This window comes from Tiliqua scincoides, chromosome 1, assembly GCF_035046505.1.
Source record: "Tiliqua scincoides isolate rTilSci1 chromosome 1, rTilSci1.hap2, whole genome shotgun sequence".
NCBI lineage: Eukaryota > Metazoa > Chordata > Lepidosauria > Squamata > Scincidae > Tiliqua > Tiliqua scincoides.
The window spans coordinates 302,787,075-302,812,784 of NC_089821.1; the positions used below are offsets into that span (position 1 = coordinate 302,787,075).

A 25,710-nucleotide genomic window follows, 5' to 3' on the forward strand; every position below is an offset into this window, starting at 1 on the left:
CCTTCTGAGTAAATTGGATTTCATTTAATGTAATTTTCGGCATCCGTGGAAGTTTTGGGAACAGAACCCTTACAGATACCATGACACAACCTGTACTTACCTTTTTCTAACTGCTGGAGGTCCAGCTTCCTATTTCCCATGGTGGTCAGTCAGATGCTCTTGAAAAGCCTGCAAGCAAGTCATGAAGGTGTAAGCTTCAACCCCCCCTGTTTCTCCCATGAATATTTAAGATATTTAGATGTATGTGGCTTCTGGCTTTGAAGGTAGATTCTGGGCACTGGTCCTCTTTGTGGGGAAATTGGAGGGATGCAATTTCAATTAAACATTCTTTGGTTCCTTCCAGCTGCTGCCCTCTCATTGAACAACTTCTTTGCCATTCCTTTCAGGCAGCAACTTGATGGATACAGGTATTTTCATTAGGGCTATCATCTGATTTTAAGGAAATCTTCATCAATAACCTCCTCTCAGCTGTTAGTGTTTAATATAAGTCATTTACACTTTTTTTTAAAAGATGCTGCCTGATAAATTAGGGAAACCTTTTAAAACATCCAGTATGTTTTTAATTGATAAATGTGATTGAGTAATTGACTGTGGCCCCAATCCTAATCTGTGCCACCAGTGCCAATTCATTGGTGCCAGAAAGGTACACTCTGCGTCCAGTGCTGGACGGGGCAATTCAGAGGCAAATGGGAGATAAGTAAAAATTATTTTTACTTAGCCTGTGGGTGTCCTCAGACATGTACCACCTCTTTTGGTGGCATATGTCCAAGGACAGAAAAGGGGCAGGGAGGTTTAAAATGGAGGAGATTAGATCAAATGTGTGCCATTGCCACCAGACCCATAGGAACATAAGAAGAGCCCTGCTGGATCAGGCCAAAGACCCATCTAGTCCAGCTTCCTGTATCTCACAGTGGCCCACCAAATGCCCCAGGGAACACACAAGACAACAGACACACCTCCTCCCTTGCTACCCAGTTGTGCCCCTAGTCCTCCCCCTCCCCACCCACAGCCCATCACTTCCAGGTGGGCTGCTGCTACACGGCCTGGACCACTTGCCATTTCCAGCAGCGGCCCAGTTGCATGCTCTGAGGTGTTTTGCGATGCCATAGGTTGGATTGCACTGCCAAAACACTAACCCGAGCATAGAATTGAACTGTAAGGCTGCAATTCTGTACACACTTGTCTGGGAGTAAGTCCCATGAAACTCAATGAGGCTTACTCCTGAGTATAGCTGTGCAAAGGATTGCATTGTGCATTTCTTTTATTTATAACACCATCATTTGAATGCTTACATTTCATATTTCAGAATCAGTACGCTAAACCTCCAGCAGCCTGGTATTGTATAGCACAGCACTCCTGATTGACATAAAAATGGCAAGGAGTGGGTAGAAGTGCAGCAGACCCAAGCAGTTGCCCCCAACTTGCTCATGGGGCAGGGAGTTAAATAGGGTGGGGACAAATATCAAGAAAGCTGTCTTAGGGGCAGCTACCAGCTATTAATTCAGAAGGTAGTGGAACTTGCAAGACCTGTGCTGTTGGCAAATACTTAATAAGTACAATTGCTTTGTTTAAAAAAAAGTCATGATATGCTTTTTTAACTTGGTTGTGTGACAATTGTTCACAGGAACAAACTACATTTTGCTGGGAACAGCAAGAGTGATTGCATTGCACTGGTTAATGCGTTTAAGGTAACTGTTTCCCTCTATCCCCACTTTGTATGTTATGGAAACAAATCTGGGATGCCAGGAAAGATTGAATGTGTGCCATGACTCTCCCATTGTTGCAAATCTGTTGTAAATCATGACTAATTTTTACACAGTATGACCTTTGTGGCTGTCAGTGTGATAGATATAGAATTGCAAGAGAGGATGAATACGTGAGACAAGAAGATGTATCCAGACTTTTTGGCAGGAGGGCCACATCATCTCTTTGACACTGTGTCAGGGCCTGGAAATAAAATTTGAATAAATTTACATAAATGACTGTATTAGAGATGGAACTTATATGAATGAATGAAGGTCTTGCAGTAGTTCAGGCCTGTAAAAGGTCTTGCACAAAGCAAGCCCGGTGTTTCCTTCGCTGCCGCTGCTGCATCACAAATGTCAAACAGCAAGCAGCCCTCATTCCACAGCTCATGCAAGAGGCTGAACAGTCATCCTCATGCTGAGAACAGTTGCGTCGGTCCAGTGCAGGCTCCAGCAAGTCTCCGGAGGGCCAGAGGCTCATTGGAGACAGGGGGCTCCCTGAGAGCTGAATTGGGAGTCCCTGAGGGCCGTGAATGGCCTCTGGGCTGGGGTTTGGGCACCCCTGGTTTACAGGACTAGTAACTCTGATGATCCTCTACTTTCTCCTCTGATCCTCTGATCCTCTGATGTCTCCAGATGACTGTGCTTATAAATCGGTCCTGGTGCAGATGTCACTTACCGTTCTGCCCGTGCGCCTCTCTTTGGTGCTGCAGATCGCCCCTGACCTTTGCACCATCCAGCCACACATGCCCGGAAATTCGGGCACAAAGCCAGCTGGGGCGAAAAACCCTGGAAGCACAAAGCAACCGCAAAGATCGGGGCAGTTTGTGGCATGTATGAGAGGCTTCCCTGTGGAACGGTAAGTTCCATTTCCATGGGGAGGAGGGAATTCAAATGAGCACTGGATCCAGCCCACGGACTGGAGTCTGGAGAGCTTCATAGCTTCTTCATAGCTACGAAGCTAAACTTCATAGCTTATGCTGCTCCTATGTTTCAGAACTTATGGAATATGTTGCATTGTGATGTGTTTTAAGTACAGGTATGCATTGACAGATATCCATTGGTTAGTTACAGAATATGTTCTGAGGAATGTGGTTTTAGGTGGTATTGTTGTTGTGTAACTGTTCTTAGTGTACACCGCCATCTAGTGGGACAATGCGGTATAGCCTGAAGAACCTCCATTTTAATCTTATGAGACTGCCATTGTATATGCAGCCCGTCATTGACTGGAATATCACTATGGGGCTGATACCTGTACAAATTATTATACATCTATACAGTCATCTTTCTTTTTTGTTAATTTTAGGAATGGCAGGAAAGCAGGCAGCAAGGAAAACTTAGACACCCCAAGGTTAGTTTCACTGATGATGATTTACAGTGCAATCCTAAGCATGCCTACTCAGAACTAAGCCTCATTGAGTTCAGTGGGATGTATCATCAGGTTAATATGTACAGAAGCTACCCTACGCAGGGTATGCTTGTAAGTTGTTTTCTTCCTAGGTATAATGCCCACATCTCTGTTGCTGCAGTTGTCCATTTCACTGAGGGTATTGTTGGTGCTGTCAGATTTACTCAGAATGTTGTTGGTTTCACTGTAGAGCTGCTCAGCAGTCCGTGCTGCAAACTAGAAGTCAGGGCTTGAATGTATTTGTAAGCAGGGGAGTTTCAGTATAGAATTTTAGCCTTAGGTCCTTATTTAGTGTATTTAAATTGTAGACCATAAAGCCAGACTTTGGCTTGACTTTCCCTTCTGTGTGGTGCTTGAATTACAATGGGGAGAACCTGGTTGCCCTTCATTACTGTTCTAGGCTAGCAGGGAGCCATGATTTTGTTAAATTGAGGAGGGGGAGCTGTCAGGAGCAGTAGTAGATAAGTGGGGCGGCCAGGTGGAGCTCAGGCTCTAGGTGACACACTGCAGAGGATGTTGGGGTTGGTGGTGGCAGGTGGGAGGGTATAGTTCTCGTTGTTCAGGGTGGCAAGCCTACTCACTCTCCTTTGCCTCTGAATGGCTTGAAAATGGAACCATTCCGGAATAGGGGAGGGGTTTGTACTGCACAGACGCGGGGTGACACAGTGATGCAGGGGCTGATGTCACCACATTGCCTGACCCCAGAGGCTCTGATTCGCCACTGTTGTTCTTTGTGTCACTGGGACCAAAAACATCCTGAAAGCTTAGTATCAACATGGATCATGTAAAGACTCACTCTATAGAGTGATCTATGAGCAGAGGTGGCTTTTGACCAGACACGGATCATTTCTGTGTCTGGCAGTGGCAGGGCATGACTTTTTTTTTTTTTCTGGTTCCACAATTTCTGATGGTGATATTGATGTCTATACCAGGAAGCCAGGTTCTTAATGGATTCAAAAAGAGCATTGGTCCAAAAGGAGAACCAGTTAAATGTTTTTATGTGTGTTAACTTCTTGCTCTGTTTTTCAGGATGAACTTGACTGGGGCCGTTCCAACTTTATTCATATCAAAAGAATTAGAGAGGTGAACCAAAAACATGTCTTTGCTGTGTTCCCCACCACCACCTTGCCTTCTGTCCCCATAATACCAAGGCCCAGACCAAGCATGTAGAAACGCATGTGGAAATGCACATTTCCCATGGAATAACTATACCTTTAGACACGAAACCCACGTGGCTTTCCCTTGTCTGTGAGTTCTTTCCATCGAATAATCCAAGTACCTTTTTCATTTTTTGATCTGCAAGTTCCAGTTCTTCCACGTGCATTTTGGACATGTGGTTGTCTGGTATCCATGAAACGGAGTCCTCAGAGGACTTGGAGACAGTGCCCTAGACCAGTGCTACTCAAAGTGGTGGTCTGCAGACTGATGTCGGTCCATGAGCCACCAACTGCCAGTCTGCGGTGAATATAATAATAATAATAATAATAATAATAATAATAATAATAATAATAATAATAACATTATTTTTATCCCGCCCTTCTCCCTAACGGGACCCAGGGCAGCTAAAAGAAAAGAAAGCAATATTTCCAGAAAAGAAGCAATATTATTATCAGTATTTATATACCGCTTTTGAACGAAAAGTACCCAAAGTGGTTTACAGGAAAAAAATGGAATAGTAGTAATTCGGCACGACTGGGGTGGGATCCTCTCTCCCTGGGCTGCCGTGGGTGCTGCTGTTAAATTCAATGAGTTTTACCCCCCGGACAGTGCGTATAGGTGTGGCACAGCATGAAGGTCTGCTGCTGTCCTGATCTGATCCTGTTGTGCTTGCCCTTAGCTGTTCTGATGGGATATTGGATTCTTATTTGGGAAAATATTGCTCATTCTCTCCAAGGCAGCTGGCCCAGTATCCCTGCAAGGTTGATTTTAAGCTTTAAAATGGATACTGGGGATCCAGTCATGGTTGTTCAGTGTTACAGTGTAGTTCACCCTCTGAGCAGGTCTTTGGAAGGAGAGCAATATGTAACCTGACTAAATAAAAACTGTGCCTGTTCCTACCGAAAGCAGTAACAAGGACTGCCAACAAGTAATTTCAACCTTGGTGTTTTTTGTTACTAAGGTTACTATAGCACTCAATGGAAATTTTATCACAGAATTGCTCCAAGCATAATTGGGTAGCATGCTGAGAGAGAAAATAATGGAATAACCTTTGTGGGCAGGGACATGCCTTTGTCCACTTAGATTGTGCTTGAAGCAAGGTTCCCAATTAAACCACTGTTTTGATCTAACCCACAGAAATGTCCATGGCTCTTTTACTCATGGAACAGAGTGAGAGTTTTCATTACATCACTCAGAGAGATGTTTCCATTTTCAGTATGGCAATTAAAAATATATTGATAGCTCTTTTGTAATAAATCCTTCCAAAATAACAAAATGGCTTTATGCCCTGGTCATTTGATTTTTGGTGCAGAGTGCAACTTATAGCACAGTCCTGAGTGGCACTTGGTGCATTTGCTGAGCTGCCATAAGGTACATTTGCGCTTCCTCGGAGTTGGCTCGGCTGGCACATGAAGGCTGGAATAAGCCTCTGAGGTTCTGAGTCTTACGTCAGCTGAGCTTGGCCGACACAAGACTCTGGGGTGAGCAGGGAGGAGGCAGGAGGAGGGTGGAGGTGGGTGGCCCCGGGGGCGGGCGGGGAGCGGAAGATGGGGCTGGTACTCGGCAGTTTTGCCAGATCCAAACCCCCATTCCTGTGGAGTTTGGAGCGACTTCATGCCGCTCCATGGGAGGTGGCACAAGTCACGGGAGACCCAAAGGTGCAAGGGTGGCTTACCAGGAGGTAAGGGGAAGAAAAGTTTCCCCTTACCTCTGGCTGAGCCGCTTTGGGGACCTATCCTGCGCTGGAAACAGCACAAGCCTCTTGGCCTGCCTGTTCCAGCGCAGGATAGGATTGCGCCCCTAGTATTTTAAATATATAAATGACTGCACAAGTCATCAGTCTCAATAATTTTAAATAGGTCATTTGTGTGCCATTGTAAGTCATTTGTGATGCTGTAGCAGCAATCTGGAAGGAAAGGAAAAAATGAACCAGGTTTTTTTTTCCTCTGGTCTACAAAAACATGATCGCCTGAAGGCAAATCTCACTTGTCAAGGCAAAATAAATAAATAAATAAGATAAAAACAAATACCTGCCTGCTGTAACTTATATGAGGGCTACTTCATTCATTGCATGTTTTTCCTAAAAAGATCTTCCCATTATAAGGACCCTTTATAGATCTGATGCGTTGTATATCTGATTGGTAAAAGGATTTTGTTGCCTTGGACAAAATAAGGAATCTTATTTTTTAAGAAGTGCTTTGCCTTCATGAAGTGTATGTCTCAAAAATAAAAAAGCACTTCACATTGTGTTCAGTCTGTTGTATTCAGCAAAAAGACACCTGAGGGGGGACATGTTTGAGACATACATAATTATGCAGGGGATGTATAAAGTGGATAGGGGGGTTTTCTTTTCCCTCTTACACAACACCAGAACCAAGGGACAACCGCTCAAATAGAGTGTCTGTGGAACTCCTTGCCACAGGATATGGTGATAGAGTGGATAGGGGGAGGCTCTTTTCTCTCTCGCACAACACCAGAACAGGGAATATCCATTAAAATTGAGTGTTGGGAGAGTTAGAACAGACAAAAGAAAGTATTTCTTTACCCAGCGTATAATTAGTCTGTGGAACTCCTTGCCGCAGGAAGTGGTGATGGCATCTGACCTGGATGCCTTTAAAAGGGGATTGGACAGATTTCTGGAGGAAAAGTCATCTCAGGTTACAAGCCATGATGGGTATGTGCAGCCTCTTGATTTTAGATATAGGCTACCTCAAAAGTCCAGACTGAAGGGAGGGCACCAGGATGCAGGTCTCCTGTGTCTTGTGTATTCTTTGAGGCATCTGGTGGGTCATTGTGCGATATAGGAGGCTGGACTAGATGGGCTTTTGGCCCGATCCAGCAGGGCTTTTCTTATGTTCTTATGGCTGCAATCCTAACCACACTTTTGTTTAGTAATCCTAGCCACACTTTTGAGAGTAAGCCCCATTGAACAAAATAGGACTTACCTCTGAGTAGAGCTGGTTAGGATTCTGTACTATGTGTTACATTGTTTAGGTGGCTGAATTGTATGAAGAGCTGAAAAAAAGAGTTGGTGCATTCAACATGCATGTCAAGACTCAAACCCCTCCCATGGATCGTGAGCATGTACATAAACAACGCTTCATTTTGCAGGTACGGAAATAATGGGGTGCAGGTGGGCAGCCCGACCATGATGCAACCTGAAGTGGCTTGCACCAGTGGTGGACTGCAAGGGGGTTGTGGTTGGCAACCTTCAGTCTCAAAAGACTATGGTAGAGACAGCACCTGGTATTCCCAGGCGGTCTCCCATTCAAGTACTAACCAGACCTGACCCTGCTTAGCTTCTGAGATCATTGTGCATTTTGGGATATCCTTCATCTCATACTGCTGCTGGAGATAGCAGAGTTAAAAACATAGCACATCACAGATCACATCTTAAGCCAAAAGCTTCTTTTAAAAAAACCGTCTTGGTCAGATGTCTGAATTTACTGAGAGGGAGCCATACTAGCATTCCTGGGGAAGGTATTCCATAGAGTTGATAGGACCACATGGAAGGTCCTGCTCTTCAAGAAGACTCATTGACCCTTCCACACAGATGTAATATGAAGCTGGGCCCCAGGTACTGTTGAAGAGAGTGGTGTATACCAGGGTATACGTATGGCAGTTGCACTTTAAACAGCTTGCTTTTCTTATTTCTCAGGTGGTAATGGCTGGTGCATTTTACCCAAATTATTTTACTTTTGGATACCATGATGAAGAAATTGCCATGAGGGAATTGTCAGGCAAAGATCCCAAAACAACTATTATGGTAATTATATTTGAGCAGTTCTCTCCTCTCTCTCTCTCTCTCTCTCTCTCTCTCTCTCTCTCTCTCTCTCTCTCTCGCTCTCTCTCTCTGTGTGTGTGTGTGTGTGTGTGTGTGTGTGTGAGAGAGAGAGAGAGAGAGAGAGAGAGAGAGATCTGATAATTGCTGTAGTTTCTCATTTTTCCATGTTCTTTCATAGTATATTTGAAATGTCATTTTTTTTCCTGTTCGGTTTTGCATTGTTTTTAATACATGTTGGCAACCTTCAGTCTCGAAAGACTCTGGTATCTGAATGGTGGTTCTGGAACAGCGTCTAGTGTGGCTGAAAAGGCTGATTCGGGAGTGACAAACCCTTCCACACTGGGAGCAAGTGCAGTCTGTCCCTGGTCTGTGTCCCTGGCTATGGGCCTTCCTTCTTTGCCTCTTTGCCTCAGACTGTTGGCCAAGTGTCTCTTCAAACTGGGAAAGGCCATGCTGCACAGCCTGCCTCCAAGCGGGCCGCTCAGAGGCCAGGGTTTCCCACCTGTTGAGGTCCACTCCTAAGGCCTTCAGATCCCTCTTGCAGATGTCCTTGTATCGCAGCTGTGGTCTACTTGTAGGGCGCTTTCCTTGCACGAGTTCTCCATAGAGGAGATACTTTGGATCCGGCCATCATCCATTCTCACGACATGACCGAGCCAATGCAGGTGTCTCTGTTTCAGCAGTGCATACATGCTAGGGATTCCAGCACGTTCCAGGACTGTGCTGTTTGGAACTTTGTCCTGCCAGGTGATGCCGAGGATGCGTCGGAGGCAGCGCATGTGGAAAGCGCTCAGTTTCCTCTCCTGTTGTGAGCGAAGAGTCCATGACTCGCTGCAGTACAGAAGTGTACTCAGGACGCAAGCGTTTTCCAGACTCACAAAGAGAGTCTGGTCCAACAAGTAGCTGACGGAACATACCAAGATCCAGGTCTACAGAGCTTGCGTCCTGAGTACGTTTTTAATAATTTCATATCTTTTCAGCTAAGCTGGTGTACATGATTCTTCCCCCCCCCTTTAATTTTATTTTTGCTGCAATCTTTTGATGTAGATTGGATAAAAGATAAATGACTGGTTGAAGGTCATCCAGTAGGTTGCATGGCGAAGTGATGGTTTGAACCAAGGATTTTCAAGCCAAGAACTCTGTCTGATATGTAATGCTGGTACCTGATATGTACCTTAGGTGTTGTGTTAAAGATTACCCAGGACCATTTTCCAAATAGTTGTTTTATGTGCTTCAGAAAGTCTAGGAAATGCTGTTTTGCAAGGTCAAATATCTTTTCACCTATAGCATTTCTTGTCAATGACAGGGTATGTCAAGCTGTGCAGCTTGCATTGGGTCCTTTTGGTTGTCTGTCAGCCTTGTAGAATTATTTGAACTGGTGTTGGCTAAAGCTTCGGTTCTGAAACTTAACAGGACCACTGAGGTCCACTGAGGCTGTCTCCAGGCCGGTGTGATATCAGGGCAACTACTGGAGGTGGGTCGCAACCAGAAGTGACCTATGGTTGCATTCATTTTGGCTCCAATTTGGAGCCAAACGGACACAGGGCAGGTGGGTGGACCCAACCTGCGACCCCACCTTAGCAGTGGGTTGAGATACAGGAAGCTGGACTAGGTGGGCCTATGGCCTGATCCAGTGGGGCTGTTCTTATGTTCTTAACCACCATGTTGGTCATGACCCACAGTTTGAGAAGCATTGGGTTAATAAAAAATTCAGGGATTGCGAGCATCTTCTGGTGAGAATCTGTGCTTTTAATCCCTGAGATGTGAGAGAAGGGGAGCCTTGTCATTTGGGAGTAAAACAAGAATACATTACATTAGGTTAACAGGAAGGATAGCTTAGTACTACATATCGTGTCTCTTGTTCCTCCTTTCTACCTTTCATTTTTGGTTGACTTCTTTTCTTTTGACTTCTGTCAGCTCTCTTGTTGGTGGTGAATTTCTCTTGTCTGTTCTTATGTTCACTGTTGTGTGTGTGCATGCACTTGTGGTCTTGAAGGACTTGATGATTTGTGAGCCTGACATTCTATATCTTTGGTGAAAGGCAGTTCATAAAGACTGTTAATTATGACATTCTAAAATAATGAGGATAACTTAAAAATGCAAAAGTGCAACCTATCTGGAGGTGTTTTTTTTTTTCTCAACAGTTGAAGAATATCCCCCCTTATGGCTTCCTTTATTATAAAACACTGCAGTCACTCTTTAGACAGTGTGGCCAAGTAAAATCCATTACCTATGATGGCACCAAGTAAGTCAATGTTTATATTATTCTAAAGCAGACGTAACTTAGAATAAATTTGGGAGAGTGAGGGCCCAATCCTATCCAACTTTTCAGCACCAGTGCAACCTCAGTGCAGCCCCAAGGTAAGCGAACAAATGTTCCCATACCTTAAGGAGGCCTCTGCGATTGCATTCCCAACACAGGAAGCAGTGCACACCCCATAGGCACAGCAGCACTGGCGCTGGAAAGTTGGATAGGACTGGGTCCTGAGTCTGTTTAAAATCATGCCTTCTTGATATTGTGTTTAGGGCTGATCCAAAGACATACCACCCAATCATGGTGAAGAATCAAGAGGATTCTTTTGAATTTTTGTAGGGTGGCCCAGGCAAACTGTCAATTATTCTGTGAGGGATTTGGGAGGCTTACTGAAGGTGGGTGGTGGACTTGTGCATTCTTAAAATTTGAAGTGTTTCCTGAGTGCACTGATGACAGTGGTGAGAGCATTTGTTTCTCTGCTGGCCTCCTGGCTGCTGTCAAGTGTCATCTTCTATCCCAGAATGCACTGGGGAATCATGTGGCTATGCTATGCCCTGGTGTACTCTGTGATAGAAAATGGTGCACAGCAGAAACACAGTCGTTTCAGCACTGATATTGTCCAGAGTAGCAGTGCTCGGGCAGCCCACTCCTAACAGTTTCCACTTTATCCAGTGTGGAAACAGAGGCCACTGGACGTCTCCCCTGAGGTGAGGGGACATTTGTCCCCTTGCCCCTGGGAAAGCCCCAGCAGCCTCTATGGGGCTATTCGGGCCTGCGTCAGCAAAATAGCTGGTGCCAGTTTGACCAGTTCTGTGTGGGAATATCGGACACGGGAAAGGGAGAATAGGATACAGTGGTAGCCATTGCCACCGATCCCGCATCCCCCCCAAGCCCATTCAGCCCTCTTCCTTGTCCTGTTACACTCCCTCCCTGCCCCCATTCCACTGTTCCCCGGCCACCCAGCATGGGACTTACCTACTGTGGCGCATGTGCGCCTTGTGCTGGCAGAGCGGCACAGGCTTCCGTGCCGTGACCACATTGTCCTTCGCTGCCACAACATGCTTTTCAGCACATTTTCAACAGCATAGGCTGGTAGATCATGTGCTCCTCACCTAACACCAGTGTATATGATTGTGCCATAAGTCTCTTTGGCAGGAAGCAGCTGTTTCTACCTGACAGTTAAATCTCACCATATTTGTGGAATAACGAAGGCTGTGGTAAGAGACTGGTTAAGCAAGTCACTATTCTGTTTTTTCAAATGGCAAAATATTCTTGATTAAGGAGAGACTGGGTAGAAAAGATGCCATTTTGTGAACTCTCTCTCTTTTTAATTAAAACTTTGAATTGCACTGATTTATTTGAGATAACTGCTATATTTGTGAGTTCTAATCCCCAGAACACAGTGTTGCCTTTTCTTTCAAATAGAGCCTTTATAGAGTTCTCCCGCAATCCAATGGCCGGCTTCAAAACCCTGCCTGCAGTATACATTGCCCTCAAGATGTCCCAGCTGCGAACTCGGTTTGAACTTAATGTACACTTTCCAGAAGATGTTGAGGAGAAAATAGGAGGAGGAGCAAGTGTTACTGTGAGGGGCACACGGTATGTTGTTACGAAGATTCACCAGGGATCAAACTAGAGTCACTAGACCAGTGATTTTCAATCTTTTTCACCTCACTGCACACTGACAAGGTGCTAAAATTGTCAAGAAACACCATCAGTTTTTTGGCACACCACGCTGCTGGCAGGGGACTTGCATCCCCAGTGGCCCTACTAATAAACTACCCTAACCCTGTCTTCCGCAGCACACCTGCAGTCCATTCACAGCACACTAATGTGCCCTGGCATGCTGGTTGAAAATTTGCTGCGCTAGACCATACACCTGTTGTAAAACCCATAACTGTGCCCAATCCTAACTGGGACCATAGTGGCAGAAAGGGTTAAACTCCTCCTCTTCTTCCTACTCCTTTGCTGAAGTTCAGATGAGGACCCACAGGCCTCAATCATGCAATAAACATATCATTTGCTTTGGGTCTTGTAAATGGCACTGAGCCAGTCCCTTTAAAATTTTTTCCTCCATTTTCAGAGGCACTTATTCAAAACACTATCCTATGATTATGTGTGTTTCTAAGATAAACGGAATTCAGGAACTGCAAATTAATTAAATGTGATACAGGTTTCCCCCAATACCCACAGATTCTATGTCTGCTGTTCCTTGTGCCCATTACCTTTGTTTATATTTGTGCAAAGCAATCAATATCTTGCTTTTACAGAACTGTATAAGCATGAAACTTATAGACAGGTAAGCATGTAGGAAGCCTGCATGCTAGAGGGGACAAGTCAGTGAATATTAACAGAAAGCAAGATTGCTTCGCTTAATTCTAAACGGGATAAAGAAAGATAACGGGTGCAGGGGTGAGTGGGGATAGGGTTCCCGCTTGAGTGAGTGGAGATAGAGTTTCTGATATTGGGGGAAGAACATTGTGTTGGCAACCTTCAGTCTCGAAAGACTATGGTATCGCGCTCTGAAAGGTGGTTCTGGAACAGCGTCTAGTGTGACTGAAAAGGCTGATTCGGGAGTGACAATCCCTTCCATACCGGGAGCAAGTGCAGTCTGTCCCTGGCCTGTCTCCCTGGCTATGGGCCTTCCTTCTTTGCCTCTTGCCTCAGTCTGTTGACCAAGTGTCTCTTCAAACTGGGAAGGGCCATGCTGCACAGCCTGCCTCCAAGCGGGCCGTTCAGAGGCCAGGGTTTCCCACCTGTTGAGGTCCACTCCTAAGCCCTTCAGATCCCTCTTGCAGATGTGCTTGTATCGCAGCTGTGGTCTACCTGTAGGGCGCTTTCCTTGCACGAGTTCTCTGTAGAGGAGATCCTTTGGGATATTCCCTGCAGATACTGGGGGACACCTTTGTTTGCTAACAGTCTGGAAGGGCCAATTAGCTGTGTAGGCCCCTAAAGCCCTTACCACTGGAAATGCTACTGAGTCCCACTGTCTGACCTAAACATAGTCATCTGACATTGCCCGTGTGCTTCAAAGCCTTTACAGCTTGCCATAAGAATTAGAAAGCTGCCAAGAAAAGCAAGCTGAGATTTTCAGGATGCTGAATTCTGTGGTCAGTGTGAAATTCAGTGGCTTTCCTGTGTTTGCAAGGAATGCTAGGATGCTAAGCTCTGTGTGTGTGTGTACACATTGGGTTTGGGATGGTAGCTTAATGAAAAAGCACATGCTTGGATGCTGAAGATTCCACCTTCAGTTCCTGGCATCTCCATGCAAGGAAAGACCAGTGTTAAAAACTGTAGAGCTTCTGCCAGTCAGTGCAGACCAATGGTTCCCCAACTGTGAGTCAAGATCCACTGATGGATTGCAACCTGATTTTTGGTGGGTCCCCAAAGGGTGAAGGAAAGGTCAGATAAGTAATTGCCTCAAGTCCTGAGACTGTTTAAAAATCAGATACTGTAGCTGCTAACTACCCCACAAGAAGCTTTAGAAATGATGCTTTATCATGGCTAACTTGATAAGTTAAGGAAAGAGGAAAAATGTTGATCTGAAAATTTTATGCCCCCAGGGCCAACATATTTAGAAAATATCAACTTAACCCATTTCTTTCCAGCCCACAGGTGTACACATTTGATCCCTGTTCCTATATGATTGTTGGGCAGAAATGGCTTAATTCATCTCCAATAGATACCATGGCTCATAAAACTCTCAAATTGTTTTGAGAGAGTGAAAGCTCTCTTTTTACATAAAGAGCCCTGCTGGGATCAGACCCAAGACCCATCTAGTCTAGCATCCTACTTTTTGTACTAGCCAATTAGATTTCTCCAGAAGTCCATAAGCAGAGGATAAAAGTGCTCCCCTTTCCCACCACTGCTCCCCTACAACTTATTTTCAGAGGCATGTTACTCTGAACCTGAAAAGTAGCCATCGTGGCCTTATTCTGACCTTGCTCATGAAAGAATAGATGTCTGGAATGTATGCCCTAGCCTGGTTCTTTGCCTACATAGGTTGCTGAAGGGACATGTGGGTTTGATACTGTGCAGGCCCTGCACTCTGCTTGGAATAACCCCAGGAACATTTTTATTTGAAGGGAAAGCTTCCCAAACTTAGTAGTTCAATGACTTCATTTATTGTGCTTGACATTTGATTTTAGAGTGAAGGTGGACTTTCAGAAGCATACAGTGGCACCTGTGCAGAAGTTTTGTGAAGCTTTGGAAACATTGCAGACCATCAGCAGTCTTGAGTTATCCATCAATGTCACTGAGGTACGGGTGTCTTAGAACTACAGCACAGCTTCTGGTTACGGTGGTGAATTCTACAGCGAGGAGGTCAGGCACCAGATTTTAATTGTGCATCTCTCTCCACCACCCAAATCCAAAGCAGGCTGGACCATCCAGAGTATGTTCTGAAATAGATCCACAGCTTCAAGTGATGAGTGGGGCCCTTCTTGAAGCCCTACTACCTAGAACACAGCATCTAAGCACATATTTTTTCCAGGGGCTTACTGAAGTTTGTAGCTTCCAAACTAGGGGCCCCCATTATAATTGCGCTCGCCCAGCGTGAAAATTGGGCTCTCTCATATCTTGAAATTATGAACAAGATTTGCATATTTTCTCTTCTGTCATGTGCGTCTGATGAGTTTCTGTTTGAGAACTATGTGCTTATTTCTGCCAATCATCTTCTTAATGATGTCACATCCTGCTTAATGATGTCACTTCTGGCCTTCAGCAGGCACCATGAATGATATTCGGCCCACTATATGAAATGAGTTTGACACTCCAGTTCTGGAGTTTGGATTAGGTCTTTCCCATTATTTCTATAAGCAACATGAAGTGGGGACATCTAAAGTTTCAGCCCTACTTTTGTCCGTAACTCATTCACACATGCGTTGCTTGAAGTTGCAGTCATTGTGGAATGAGCATGCCTGTGTGAACTAGCACATCAGAATGTTGTTTTGAGTGCTGCAAGATTCTGTATTCTAACAAACATTTATACTTAACAGTTTAAAAGTAGGGTGTTTTTTCTATTTGCAAAAAATAAAAATGTTTGTGTTGCAAAGTATGCTGTTTCCTTTCAGGTAGTAGAAGTTGGACACTTCTGGGGTTACAGAATAGATGAAAAAAATATGACTTTACTTAAAAATCTGTCTGCTCAAATCAGCCGCCTAGACTTGAACCCACTGCCAGTTCAGCCCTACCCAGGCTTGGTTTGTTTGGCATCATTCACTGACTGGGAAAGCGAGAGATACTACAGAGCTCAAATCCTGTTTGTATCAGGAAAGAGTGCAGAGGTATGTTTTTTATCCACAGTGCTAGAGCATCAAATTACAGTATTATTATTAATAACAGTATTTATATACCGCTTTTCAACTAAAAGTTCACAAAGCGATTTGCAGTGAAAAATCAAAGAACTAATGGCTCCCTGTCCCAAAAGGCTTACAATCTAAAAAGGTTAGGTTGGCAACCATTAGTCTCGAAAGACTATGGTATCACACTCTTAAAGGTGGTTCTGGAACAGCGTCTAGTGTGGCTGAAACGGCCAATTTGGGAGTGACAATCCCTTCCACACTGGGAGCAAGTGCAGTCTGTCCCTGGTCTGTCTCCCTGGCTATGGGCCTTCCTTCTTTGCCTCTTAGCCTCAGACTGTTGGCCAAGTGTCTCTTCAAACTGGGAAAGGCCATGCTGCACAGCCTGCCTCCAAGTGGGCCACTCAGAGGCCAGGGTTTCCCACCTGTTGAGGTCCATCCCTAAGGCCTTCAGATCCCGATGCAAAAGAATACCAGCAGATAGCCACTACAAAAGACACTGCTGGGGTGAGGAGGGCCAGTTACTCTCCCTCTGCTAAATAAAAGAGGAGCACCCACTTGAAAAAGTGCCTCTTATCCAGTTAGCAGGGTAAACAGTAGTGCAAAAGGTTTATATGGCATGGAAGTCCAATGGGTGGCCTGTGGGCCAGGCTAGGTATGATGTTAAATGTATCATTGACTACTTGGAGCGGTTATTTTTATTAATAAAAAAAGTAATGCAAAACACTCAGTGTGTTGATTTGAATCAAGGCTATGGGGAGGAGGTAGGGTCTATTCAGGCAGTATATAATCTGTAAGAGCTGTTGTCCCTCTCTGAAGCAAACCCGAGGGCTCCAAAAAACTAAAAGTTTACTTCTAAATGCTGAGTCATAATTCATGTGAGGCGTCCCGATCACAGGTAAAGTCTCTTTTTTTAATTCTTTAACCTTGAAGGAAGTCTTTCCATGCTTTTGCGCCGGCAGCTTGCACTGCTTCAAAGTGCTTTACGGCTGCTCTGCGACAGCCTGCACTAGCAGAACATGCGTTCTGCCAACACATATTTTAGATAGGAATGGGCCGTAAGTTTGCAATCTTCTTATGCTTTCCTGAGAGTACAGTGGAACTTACTTCCAAGTGAGTGTGCACAGGACTGTAAACATGCTGAAAAAAATTCTTTAATTTGGTGACACTACTAATAAAAATGCAATAAATGTTAAACCATGTATTTCATTTAAATATAAACAAATAATAAAACCATAAAACCATCAGTGTGAACAGTAATTAGTATTGTAACATAAAATAGCTAACATTAGTAACTAGTAAATATTGTAGCAAGAAAGAAAATACAGAATCTGGGCATGTGGAAATTGTCCAGAAGAAAATGGGAAGACTTGGCAGTAAAGCACGATGCGCTGCTTTTTTAGAAAATAAAGTAGAAGGGCAGAAGATAAGTGATTCATTATGTCACTGTTTGTGTTGTTTTGTGAAAAAGACAGACCTTTTGTATGCTGTCTCTTCCTTCCAATTGATTATGTGCTGACACATTTGTCTGGGTGAGGGTCATTTCATGTTGTGACCTAAAATGGCTTCCTTGTGCCAGCTGTGCTATTCAGCGAGACTTTGGTGTAGCTCTTAGCACGGATCAGCTGCTGTTGTGTGTTTTGTTTCCATCCCATCTCAGAATAGTCTTGCTGGTAGATTGCAACATTGTGGTGAAAGCTGCAGGGCAGTAGCCCATGCCCTGCAAGTTTGCAAACCACTGTGCAAACCCAGTTCCCCTCTTGCCCTAGCTGCTATGCGAGTGCCATTTCAGGAAGTCAGCTCAGGAAGTTAAGAAAGATGCAGCCAAACGAGTAGGTTCAGAGGAGATCGACAAGGATGATCAGGGGGCTGGAGGACAAGCCCTATGAGGAAAGGTTGAGGGAACTGGGCGTGTTCAGCCTGGAGAAGAGAAGGCTAAGAGGGGATATGATAGCTCTCTTCAAACACCTAAAGGGTTGTCATAATTTGTTCTCAACTGAAAGCAGAACTAGAACCCAATGGGTACAAGCTGCAAGAGAGGAGATTTCAATAGGACATCAGGAAAAAATTCCTGACGGTCAGGGCAGTTCGGCAGTAGAACAGATTGCCGAGAGAGGTGGTGGACTCTTCCTCACTAGAGATATTCAAGCAGAGGCTCGACAGGCACCTGTTGGAGATGCTCCAAGAGGGTTTCCTGCCTAAGGCAGGGGGTTGGACTAGATAACCTATTAGGCCCCTTCATAAGAACATAACATAAGAACAGCCCCACCGGATCAGGCCATAGGCCCATCTAGTCCAGCTTCCTGTATCTCACAACAGCCCACCAAATGCCCCAGGGAGCACACCAGATAACTTCCAACTTTATGATTCTACCGTGGCCATTTTGAGTGACGCTTACATATTCAATATGGCAACCTCTCACAATAGGCCCACTTGTGAGAGGTTGCTATATTGAAGTTGTCAGTCACCCTGCCTTCTTATTCTTGTGGATAAATTGTCAGTCTTTAAACTGCTGCTGTTTTTGCAGGTTTTCTATGTAGATTATGGCAATAGAGCAAGTGTGGCTTTGGACCATCTGCGAGAGATTCCAGGTCACCTGCGAGAGCTTCCTTTCCAGGTAGTGGCTTCTTTTTGTTCGTAATGACTCAAGGGACAGTTTGGGGTGGGGTGGGGGACACGAAAACCTTTCGTTTCAGACTCTTATTTTGCTGAAAAATAAATGCATCCTTTGTGGTTTAGGCTCTGGAGTTCAAAGTGCGCAGAATGCGGCCTTCAGCACAGTCTCTCATCTGTGGAGAACAGTGGAGTTACACGGCAACCCAAAGGTTTGCTTCCTTGGTCAACGGCTGTGCTCTGATGGTGAAAGTGTTTTCCATTGTGCACAGCATCTTACACGTGGATGTGTTCCGGTACTCAGGAAAAATGGATGTAGTGAACATCCGAGACACACTTATTCAGGAGTGCTATGCTGAACTGGCCGAAGACTCCTATGAATCAAAAGTATGCACTATTCTTTGCATGTTTCTTTTTAATATGTTGGGGCCAGGGCTTTCTTTTATGTCAGACTCAGGCAGGGAGGAGTGCCCCAGATACCTCTCAAAACCTTTTCAATTTTTTCTACTAGCTAAGCAGTGAAAATCTGAAGCAGCTGTTTTCAGTGTCGGAGGAGAACAACGAGGACAGAATCGCAGCTCTCAAGAAGAGCTCAAGCGAAGAAGAGAATCACTTGATTGACATGCTGTTGGAGAGCTATTCTGCCAATAGGTTAAATGCCCCAAACTGCAAGGTAAGCTGAGAAGCCATGACGTATACATTTTCATTTTCCGAATTGAATGTTACGGTTGTACTGGGGGATGAAAGCAGCTTTTCCTTCCATGTCTATTAATAGTAACTTGTTTCATAGTTCAACATTGAAGTAGAGCAATTCCATAGCTTTGCAGAGAATTTTTTTTGTCCCTGTCTTTAGTGAGGGCTGAACAAAATGATGAAATTAAGTTGTGGGCTATGGCAGAGCAGCTGGCTTATAAGTTTGGGGTCAAACTTATAAGCAGTTCTTGTGCCTTTAGGTTATTATTATTATTAACAACAGTATTTATATACCGCTTTTCAACAGAAAGTTCACAAAGCAGTTTACGAAGAAAATCAAACAAACAGCTAAAGGCTCCCTGTCCCAAAAGGGCTCACAATCTAAAAGGATGCAAAAGAACACCAGCAAACAGCCACTAGAAAAGACAGTGCTGGGGTGAGGTGGGCCAGTTACTCTCCCCCCACTAAATAAAAGAAGAGCACCCACTTAAAAAGTGCCTCTTACCCAGTTAGCAGGGGTAGCAGGTTTTTATGAAGTTCTAAGACAGAGTTCTGTAGCAGTGGAGAAGCTTACTGGTTATTGCAGCATGAATTCTCTTAAGCAAGAGCTTACTTCTTTAGATACACCACAACCCTTTCACTTTGTGATATTATCAGACTTGGTCAAAGCCTACCTGGTGCCTGCAACCATGGCATTTGAGAGCTGCTCCCTTGCAGCACACAAAGTGCATCGTGCAAATGTGACCTCTTTGTCGTCCTCGTCCTCCTTCTCCTACTGCCACCCTCCTCCTGGTTCCCTTCCCACTGCCATTTTGAAAAGTAGGTCTGTGTGGAGAGGAGTTGAGACTTGTGACCTAGAGCAATTATTTCTACTTCTTTCCACCTGCCCTCTTTGCTCTTTGAAAGTGCAAGAGAGAGCCTGGAGGAGGGCAGTGATGTTGTGGCCTCTACAGGTGGAAAAGGGCAGGATAGAAATCTCTTAAATGAGTTGGTAATTCCCCAGTTATTAGAGTTTCACTCTTCCTCCCCTGGTCTTTGTCTGCAAGAGCAGGTGATTGTTTCCTGTCATTGGTAGAAATCTCCCCCTCCTTCCCAAGGTGACCACAAAACAGAAACTTTATGCTGTGTGTTGTGTTCATATTGTTTAATTTTCAGTTTTATTGTGTTTAATTTTTATTGTACTCAGTTGTTAGAATGTTAACCTCTTTGGCCACCCATAACGTGGGGAAAGGAGGGGCCTGAATCTATTGAGTTTCTCAGCATTTGTCCACTGCTGTATCACTTGGCATGGTCCGCTTATTGGAAGTACTACTGGAAGTAACTGGCAGTGATGGGATCACCAGTTACTCTCAGAATAGGAGGTCACATGACATGACAAATGCCAGTATGAAGCTCAGGGTGGAGAGGAGGGATTTTCTTGGTGTATAAAAAGTGTACGCTAGAGCTCTGCTGCCAAGCCAAGCTTTCTACTGTTGCTTGTTGGTTTTGCTGCCAAACAGCGGAGGTCTGGGGGTCCTACACATACCACCAGATACCACCTCAGGTGCCACAGGTGGTACGAGTACCACTGGTTTAGAAATGCTGCGTTAAATAAACATAGAAACAGGGGTTGGGCTCTTCGTGGACAAGCTCAGACATTACTTGGCTGGAAGTGTTGTGTTCTTTTCTCATTCTTGAAGGCAACGCTTCTTGGTCCGTTTAGCCCCTACAGCCTGCAGTTCAGCAGCATGACCAGAATCTCCAAGTTCAGGTAGGAATGGTGTCTTGCTGGGCCTGGTGGGCAGCTCATGTCTTTGCTGTTTGCAGACAAAAATGGCTGTATCTTAAGCACCTTTGGTGATCTCGCCATGTTAAACATCAGAACAGTGATGTGGTTTTACCGGTAGTAACAAAAGTATCCACAGCATGAATTTGAGTTTTATCTGACTTTAATTATTAGATTTCATTTTTTGTTTATTCTTTTGGTATTTCCAGTTAATTGTGTTTTCCTAGGCTGTTAGTCACTTTGGACTTTCTTTAGGAAGAAAGATTGGGTTACATACCGGAAATGAAATTAATCCAATTAACACCACAGCCGTTTTCTTCAGTTTTTGTACTGGGAATGCTCTGTAAAGCAAGTTTATACATAAACCATTAAGTTTGCGTGTCGTTTCCCTACTCGCCTCTACCCCACTTAGGACTGTGTCAGTGCAGAAGGACAGTGTAAACTCTGTCATCGTTGTGGATTCCCCTGAGGATTCATTTCAGCAAATGTTGGCTGCTGCCTCTGTGTCCGTAAATACAACAGGTGTGTTGGCAACCTTCAGTCTCGAAAGACTCTGGTATCGCGCTCTGAATGGTGGTTCTGGAACAGCGCCTAGTGTGGCTGAAAAGGCCGATTCGGGAGTGACAATCCCTTCCACACCGGGAGCAAGTGCAGTCTGTCCCTGGTCTGTCCCTGGTCTGTCCTATGGGCTTTGCCTCTTAGCCTCAGACTGTTGGCCAAGTGTCTCTTCAAACTGGGAAAGGCCATACTGCACAGTCTGCCTCCAAGCGGGCCGCTCAGAGGCCAGGGTTTCCCACCTGTTGAGGTCCACTCCTAAGTGACCATTATAGATAGTCATTTGTGGATTTCCATGCCTGTGGATTAACATGCTAGGGAAACCAGGTTGCTTGCCTGGTTTCCCAGTTCTGGTCACCTCAGTAGGGTGACTACCCTCCTCCTTTTGCAGACAGGCTTGGGACTGTCCTTGGCAGAGTTATTGTCATGAATGACACACGGATCCCAGCAGCACCTACAGTAGCATATTGGCTGATAGAACGACCTGCTCTCCAAGCGCCAGCTAAGGAGAAGAAGCCATTTGTGGCTTGCTCTCTAGTTCTGTTAAACACATTTGTGAAGTTACTGCGTTCTTAAAAATTCCTTTTTCTTGACAACAGGATCCACAATGCTGCTAAAGGAGACTTCTCTGATGCCTCCGATTCCTGGACTCCCAGCATTACTCAGTATGCTGTTTGCACCTGTTATAGATCTCAGGTGTGTGCGCATTTCTACATAACTTAACCATCCATTTAACAAACGCTTGAACCGCTTTCTTTATAGTCCTCCGGACAAAATGTGAAGTGCCCTTTCATAAGGGTGTCCTGCTCCATGGTACTAGTCCAATAACCACATTGATCAGAACTCAAATAAAATTGTTGCTGCTGTTTAGCATTCTTGGTGGTTTTTAAAATACGTTGTTAGAGTTTTATTTTTGTTTCTACTATGATACTGTCTTTTTATTATTGTAAGCCACCTGGAATACTATTGTAGGGAAGGCAAGGTATAAATTAATAATAACCTTCATAGGAATTTTTTAGCCAGGCCTATATTTGCTAGATACAATTTTATTTAAAATGCCTGAAATTGTGTATAAACAGAGACAGAATTTTGGGGTGGAGAGAAGAAAAGGGAAATGGAAAAGGTTAAAAGTGAGGGGTGTAGGGAAGATGATACTGAGCAGTGGCATAGCTCGAAGGTGTGCTGCCCAGGGCACACCTTTTTGGACTGGCCCCTAACCTGGGTCATTCCCACTGTATGCAACCGGAATTGTACTCCAATCACATCCAGAGGTGTTCCAAAGACCAGGGAGACCACGTGGCCTCAGGCCTTAAAACATTCTGGCCTTCTGGTTTTCCTGAAAATCTGAAATGTCGTTCTAAGGCAGGGGTGTCAAACATGCAGCCCCAGAAGCAATTTCTCTGGCCCCCATTATAATTGGGCTCTCCCAACATGATAATTGAGCTCTTTCATATCTTAAAAATACGAACAAGATTTGCACGTTTTTCTCTTCTGCCATTTGCTGTTAATGAGTTTCTGTTTGAGAACAAAGTGCTTATGTTTGGCCATCATCTGCTTAATGATGTCACTTCCAGCCCTCAGCAGGCATCATGAATGCCAACTTCGGCCCTCTGTATGAAACGAGTTTGACATCCTTGTTCTAAGGTGTCCTGAAGGCCTACCTGGGCCTCAGAACACCCTTAGGAACACATTTGAAGAGGCATGGGAGAAGTGAGGGGGGCACGACCCTGGTGGGGGCAGCATTGCCATCCCATCAGAAGAGTACCGCCCATGGTCCTGTGATGGCCCCCAGCTATGCTACTGATACTCAGTGCACATGAAGAAGAGAGGTGGGTTGGGGTCTAAGGGACCAAACCACACATGACCTTAAATGAGTCATCATGTAGTTAGAAGCTTAGCTTTACTCCCAAGGAGCACCTGTGTGTAACTGTGGAGCAGTGATTGTGGGTCAGAGTCTTGGCATGAAGGTAGGGGTCATTTAGTCCCTTACTTCTGTACCTGTAAGTTACCTGTAAATGGTAAGTTTTACATTAAAGTGACAGTGGAAGAAAAGCACAGCATAGCTTTAAATGCTGTGTTTGCTAAGGGTGATTTACTAGTTGTGTCCCATAGCAAGTGTTTAGCTTGTTGCTAGAGGAACCTTGAAGCTGTCTAATACCATGTGGGTCATCTAACTCAGTATTGTCTGCCCTGAGTGACAGTGGCTCTCCAGGATTTCAGGCAAGGGTCTTTCCCTACCTGGAGCTGTCAGCATTGAACTTGGAACCTTCTACATAAAGACCATGTCCTCTACTATTGAACTTGCACTCTCTTTCTCCCCTATCTCCCATGTCCTTCTGTTTAGAATTAATGAAAGCAGGAAGAGATATATTGGTGCCCTTTGTGGCCTGGGGTGGCACCATGACCTGGGAAACCCCGTCTTTCCAGATCATGACATGGAGCTTGCCTTTGATGTTCATATTGATGTGGAGGATATAACGCAGGTAAAATGTGCAATTTGTTGCATTATAATAAATGATTGGAACATTTTGTGCTTTCAGTGACTGCAGTTAGATTTCTTGGAAGGCCATTCCCAGCCTTCAACAGAATTAAGAAGCTGTTTGATTGCTGTGCACTGAGATTGCATGTTACTTTCAGGCAAATAATCTTGTATGTCAAAAGCCTTCATATTTGCAGAATACGTATCGGACTTTGAGTGACTTCCTTAAGCCATTTCTGCCTAGTGTTGTGTATACGCAACGTGGATCAAATGTGTACACCTGTGGGCTGAGCAGAAATGGGTTAAACCTTAGACCCAAAGCTTGGTAGAGTAATGGTTCTGAAAATAGGACCGAAGCCTCTCTGAAGTTGCTAGGAGATGTGAACATAACCATGTACAGTAGTAGTTTTCAGTGCCTTGGTAATGTCCAGGTCAGATAAGCACAACATGTTGTGCACAGGGCATAACTGTATGACTGTTAAGGATACAGCAGTTAGACTATTATCCGACACCCCAGTTCATTTTTGAGTGCAATTCAAAAATGCTGTTGAAGCCTTAAATGGTCTGAGAAAAGGATATGTGAAGGACCTTCTCCCACATGAACCTAACCCATGTGAGATAATCAGTAGAGGCCCTGTTGCAGATTATTTTCATCAGGGTCCAGGCCTTTTCTGGATGTGGCGTCAGCTTTTGGTTATTTTTTTATATGTATTCATATGGCATCTTCCTTATTGTACTCTTAGGTGAAGTCTTCTTTTAATTCTCTGGTGGAATTACACATTTCAAATTACTCAAGAATTTTGTTCTTACTCATGCTTTTTTCGAACCCACCAAAAGGAACGATATTGAGACTTTAATTTGAATCAGCAGCACTCAAACTAGCGACTGCTGTGTGCTCAGAATGTGGCCCCCATCCAGACCACATCTGAGCATTCCACCAAGGTGCCATGCAAAGTCCCCCTTAATCGGGGGGGCAGGGACACTCTGGGCAGTTGTATCATCTGCCCAGCATCCCAGAATGCTGTGCAACAGGACTTTGAGGCAGATAATAATACAGGTATTTCTATACCGCTTTTCTTGGTCCTCAGATTTCTCCTCGGACTTTATTCAAGGCGGTTTACATAGGCAGGCAAATTTAAATCCCCATAGGGATTTTTACAATTTGAAAGAAGGTTCTATCTTTTAAGAAACCACAACATTCAGATGTTTCTTTCATGATCTGGTCGCACATTCTGGCCTCCATCCTCCCACGGTCAGAGCAGATGGAATAACTCGGCTCAGCTTGTCACCTGCTTCAAGGTTGCACGGTGCCGGTGGCCTCAAACTGGCGACCTTCGGATGTTATCTTCAGGCAAATGGAGGCTCAACCCTCTAGACCAGACCTCCTGCCCAGATGCGACTACCCAGAGCATCCCTGTATCCCAGTCGAGGGAAACTTCATGCGCGGATCATCCACCAGGTGGAACCGAAAAGTCCACTCACCAGGTGGATGATCCGCGCAAAAGTTGGATCCGGCCCCCAGGCTGTGGTTTGAGCGACCCTGATTTAAATTAATATTTGTTTAAAAGTAATCAATTGATCATTTAAAAGATATTTAAATAATTAAGTGGTTGACAGCTTTTATTTAAATGGTCTTTTATTTAATCAGTAATTTGTTTAAAATCTAGGCAGTTAATTCTTTAAACTCCACCAAAAAAATCTTTAATGAGTTTCTAGCCTTGTTATTTTCAGATTTTGTCCATTCTCTTTGCAGATAAACATCCTAAGGTTGGCGATTAACCACTTAATGTCTGATGGCCCAAATAGCCCACTGCGTTTTGGTGTAGAGAGAATTGCCCAGTTACAGAGCAAAGCTCGCCAGGAACTTATAAGGTAGCCTATGTCTTTCTCGTTTCTGCTGCAGCATTTGTAAGTTCATTTTTATACCTGATAACTTGTGTAACTGGGACAGCGGGA

General features: G+C 44.5%; 1 protein-coding gene across 1 annotated transcript in view; it reads left to right on the forward strand.

The window, feature by feature from the left end:
- Positions 1 to 25,710, forward strand: part of TDRD9 (tudor domain containing 9) — a 68,279-nt gene that overhangs the window by 37,159 nt on the left and 5,410 nt on the right. The window contains exons 14-31 of the mRNA XM_066612299.1: positions 344 to 407; positions 1,625 to 1,688; positions 3,052 to 3,096; positions 4,183 to 4,236; positions 7,306 to 7,422; positions 7,970 to 8,077; positions 10,240 to 10,340; positions 11,775 to 11,948; positions 14,498 to 14,609; positions 15,422 to 15,634; positions 18,177 to 18,266; positions 18,389 to 18,649; positions 18,774 to 18,935; positions 20,635 to 20,705; positions 21,133 to 21,242; positions 21,875 to 21,971; positions 23,620 to 23,758; positions 25,508 to 25,626. Of these exons, the coding sequence (XP_066468396.1) occupies positions 344 to 407; positions 1,625 to 1,688; positions 3,052 to 3,096; positions 4,183 to 4,236; positions 7,306 to 7,422; positions 7,970 to 8,077; positions 10,240 to 10,340; positions 11,775 to 11,948; positions 14,498 to 14,609; positions 15,422 to 15,634; positions 18,177 to 18,266; positions 18,389 to 18,649; positions 18,774 to 18,935; positions 20,635 to 20,705; positions 21,133 to 21,242; positions 21,875 to 21,971; positions 23,620 to 23,758; positions 25,508 to 25,626 (2,101 nt within the window). The remainder of the gene's footprint in view (positions 1 to 343; positions 408 to 1,624; positions 1,689 to 3,051; positions 3,097 to 4,182; positions 4,237 to 7,305; positions 7,423 to 7,969; positions 8,078 to 10,239; positions 10,341 to 11,774; positions 11,949 to 14,497; positions 14,610 to 15,421; positions 15,635 to 18,176; positions 18,267 to 18,388; positions 18,650 to 18,773; positions 18,936 to 20,634; positions 20,706 to 21,132; positions 21,243 to 21,874; positions 21,972 to 23,619; positions 23,759 to 25,507; positions 25,627 to 25,710) is intronic.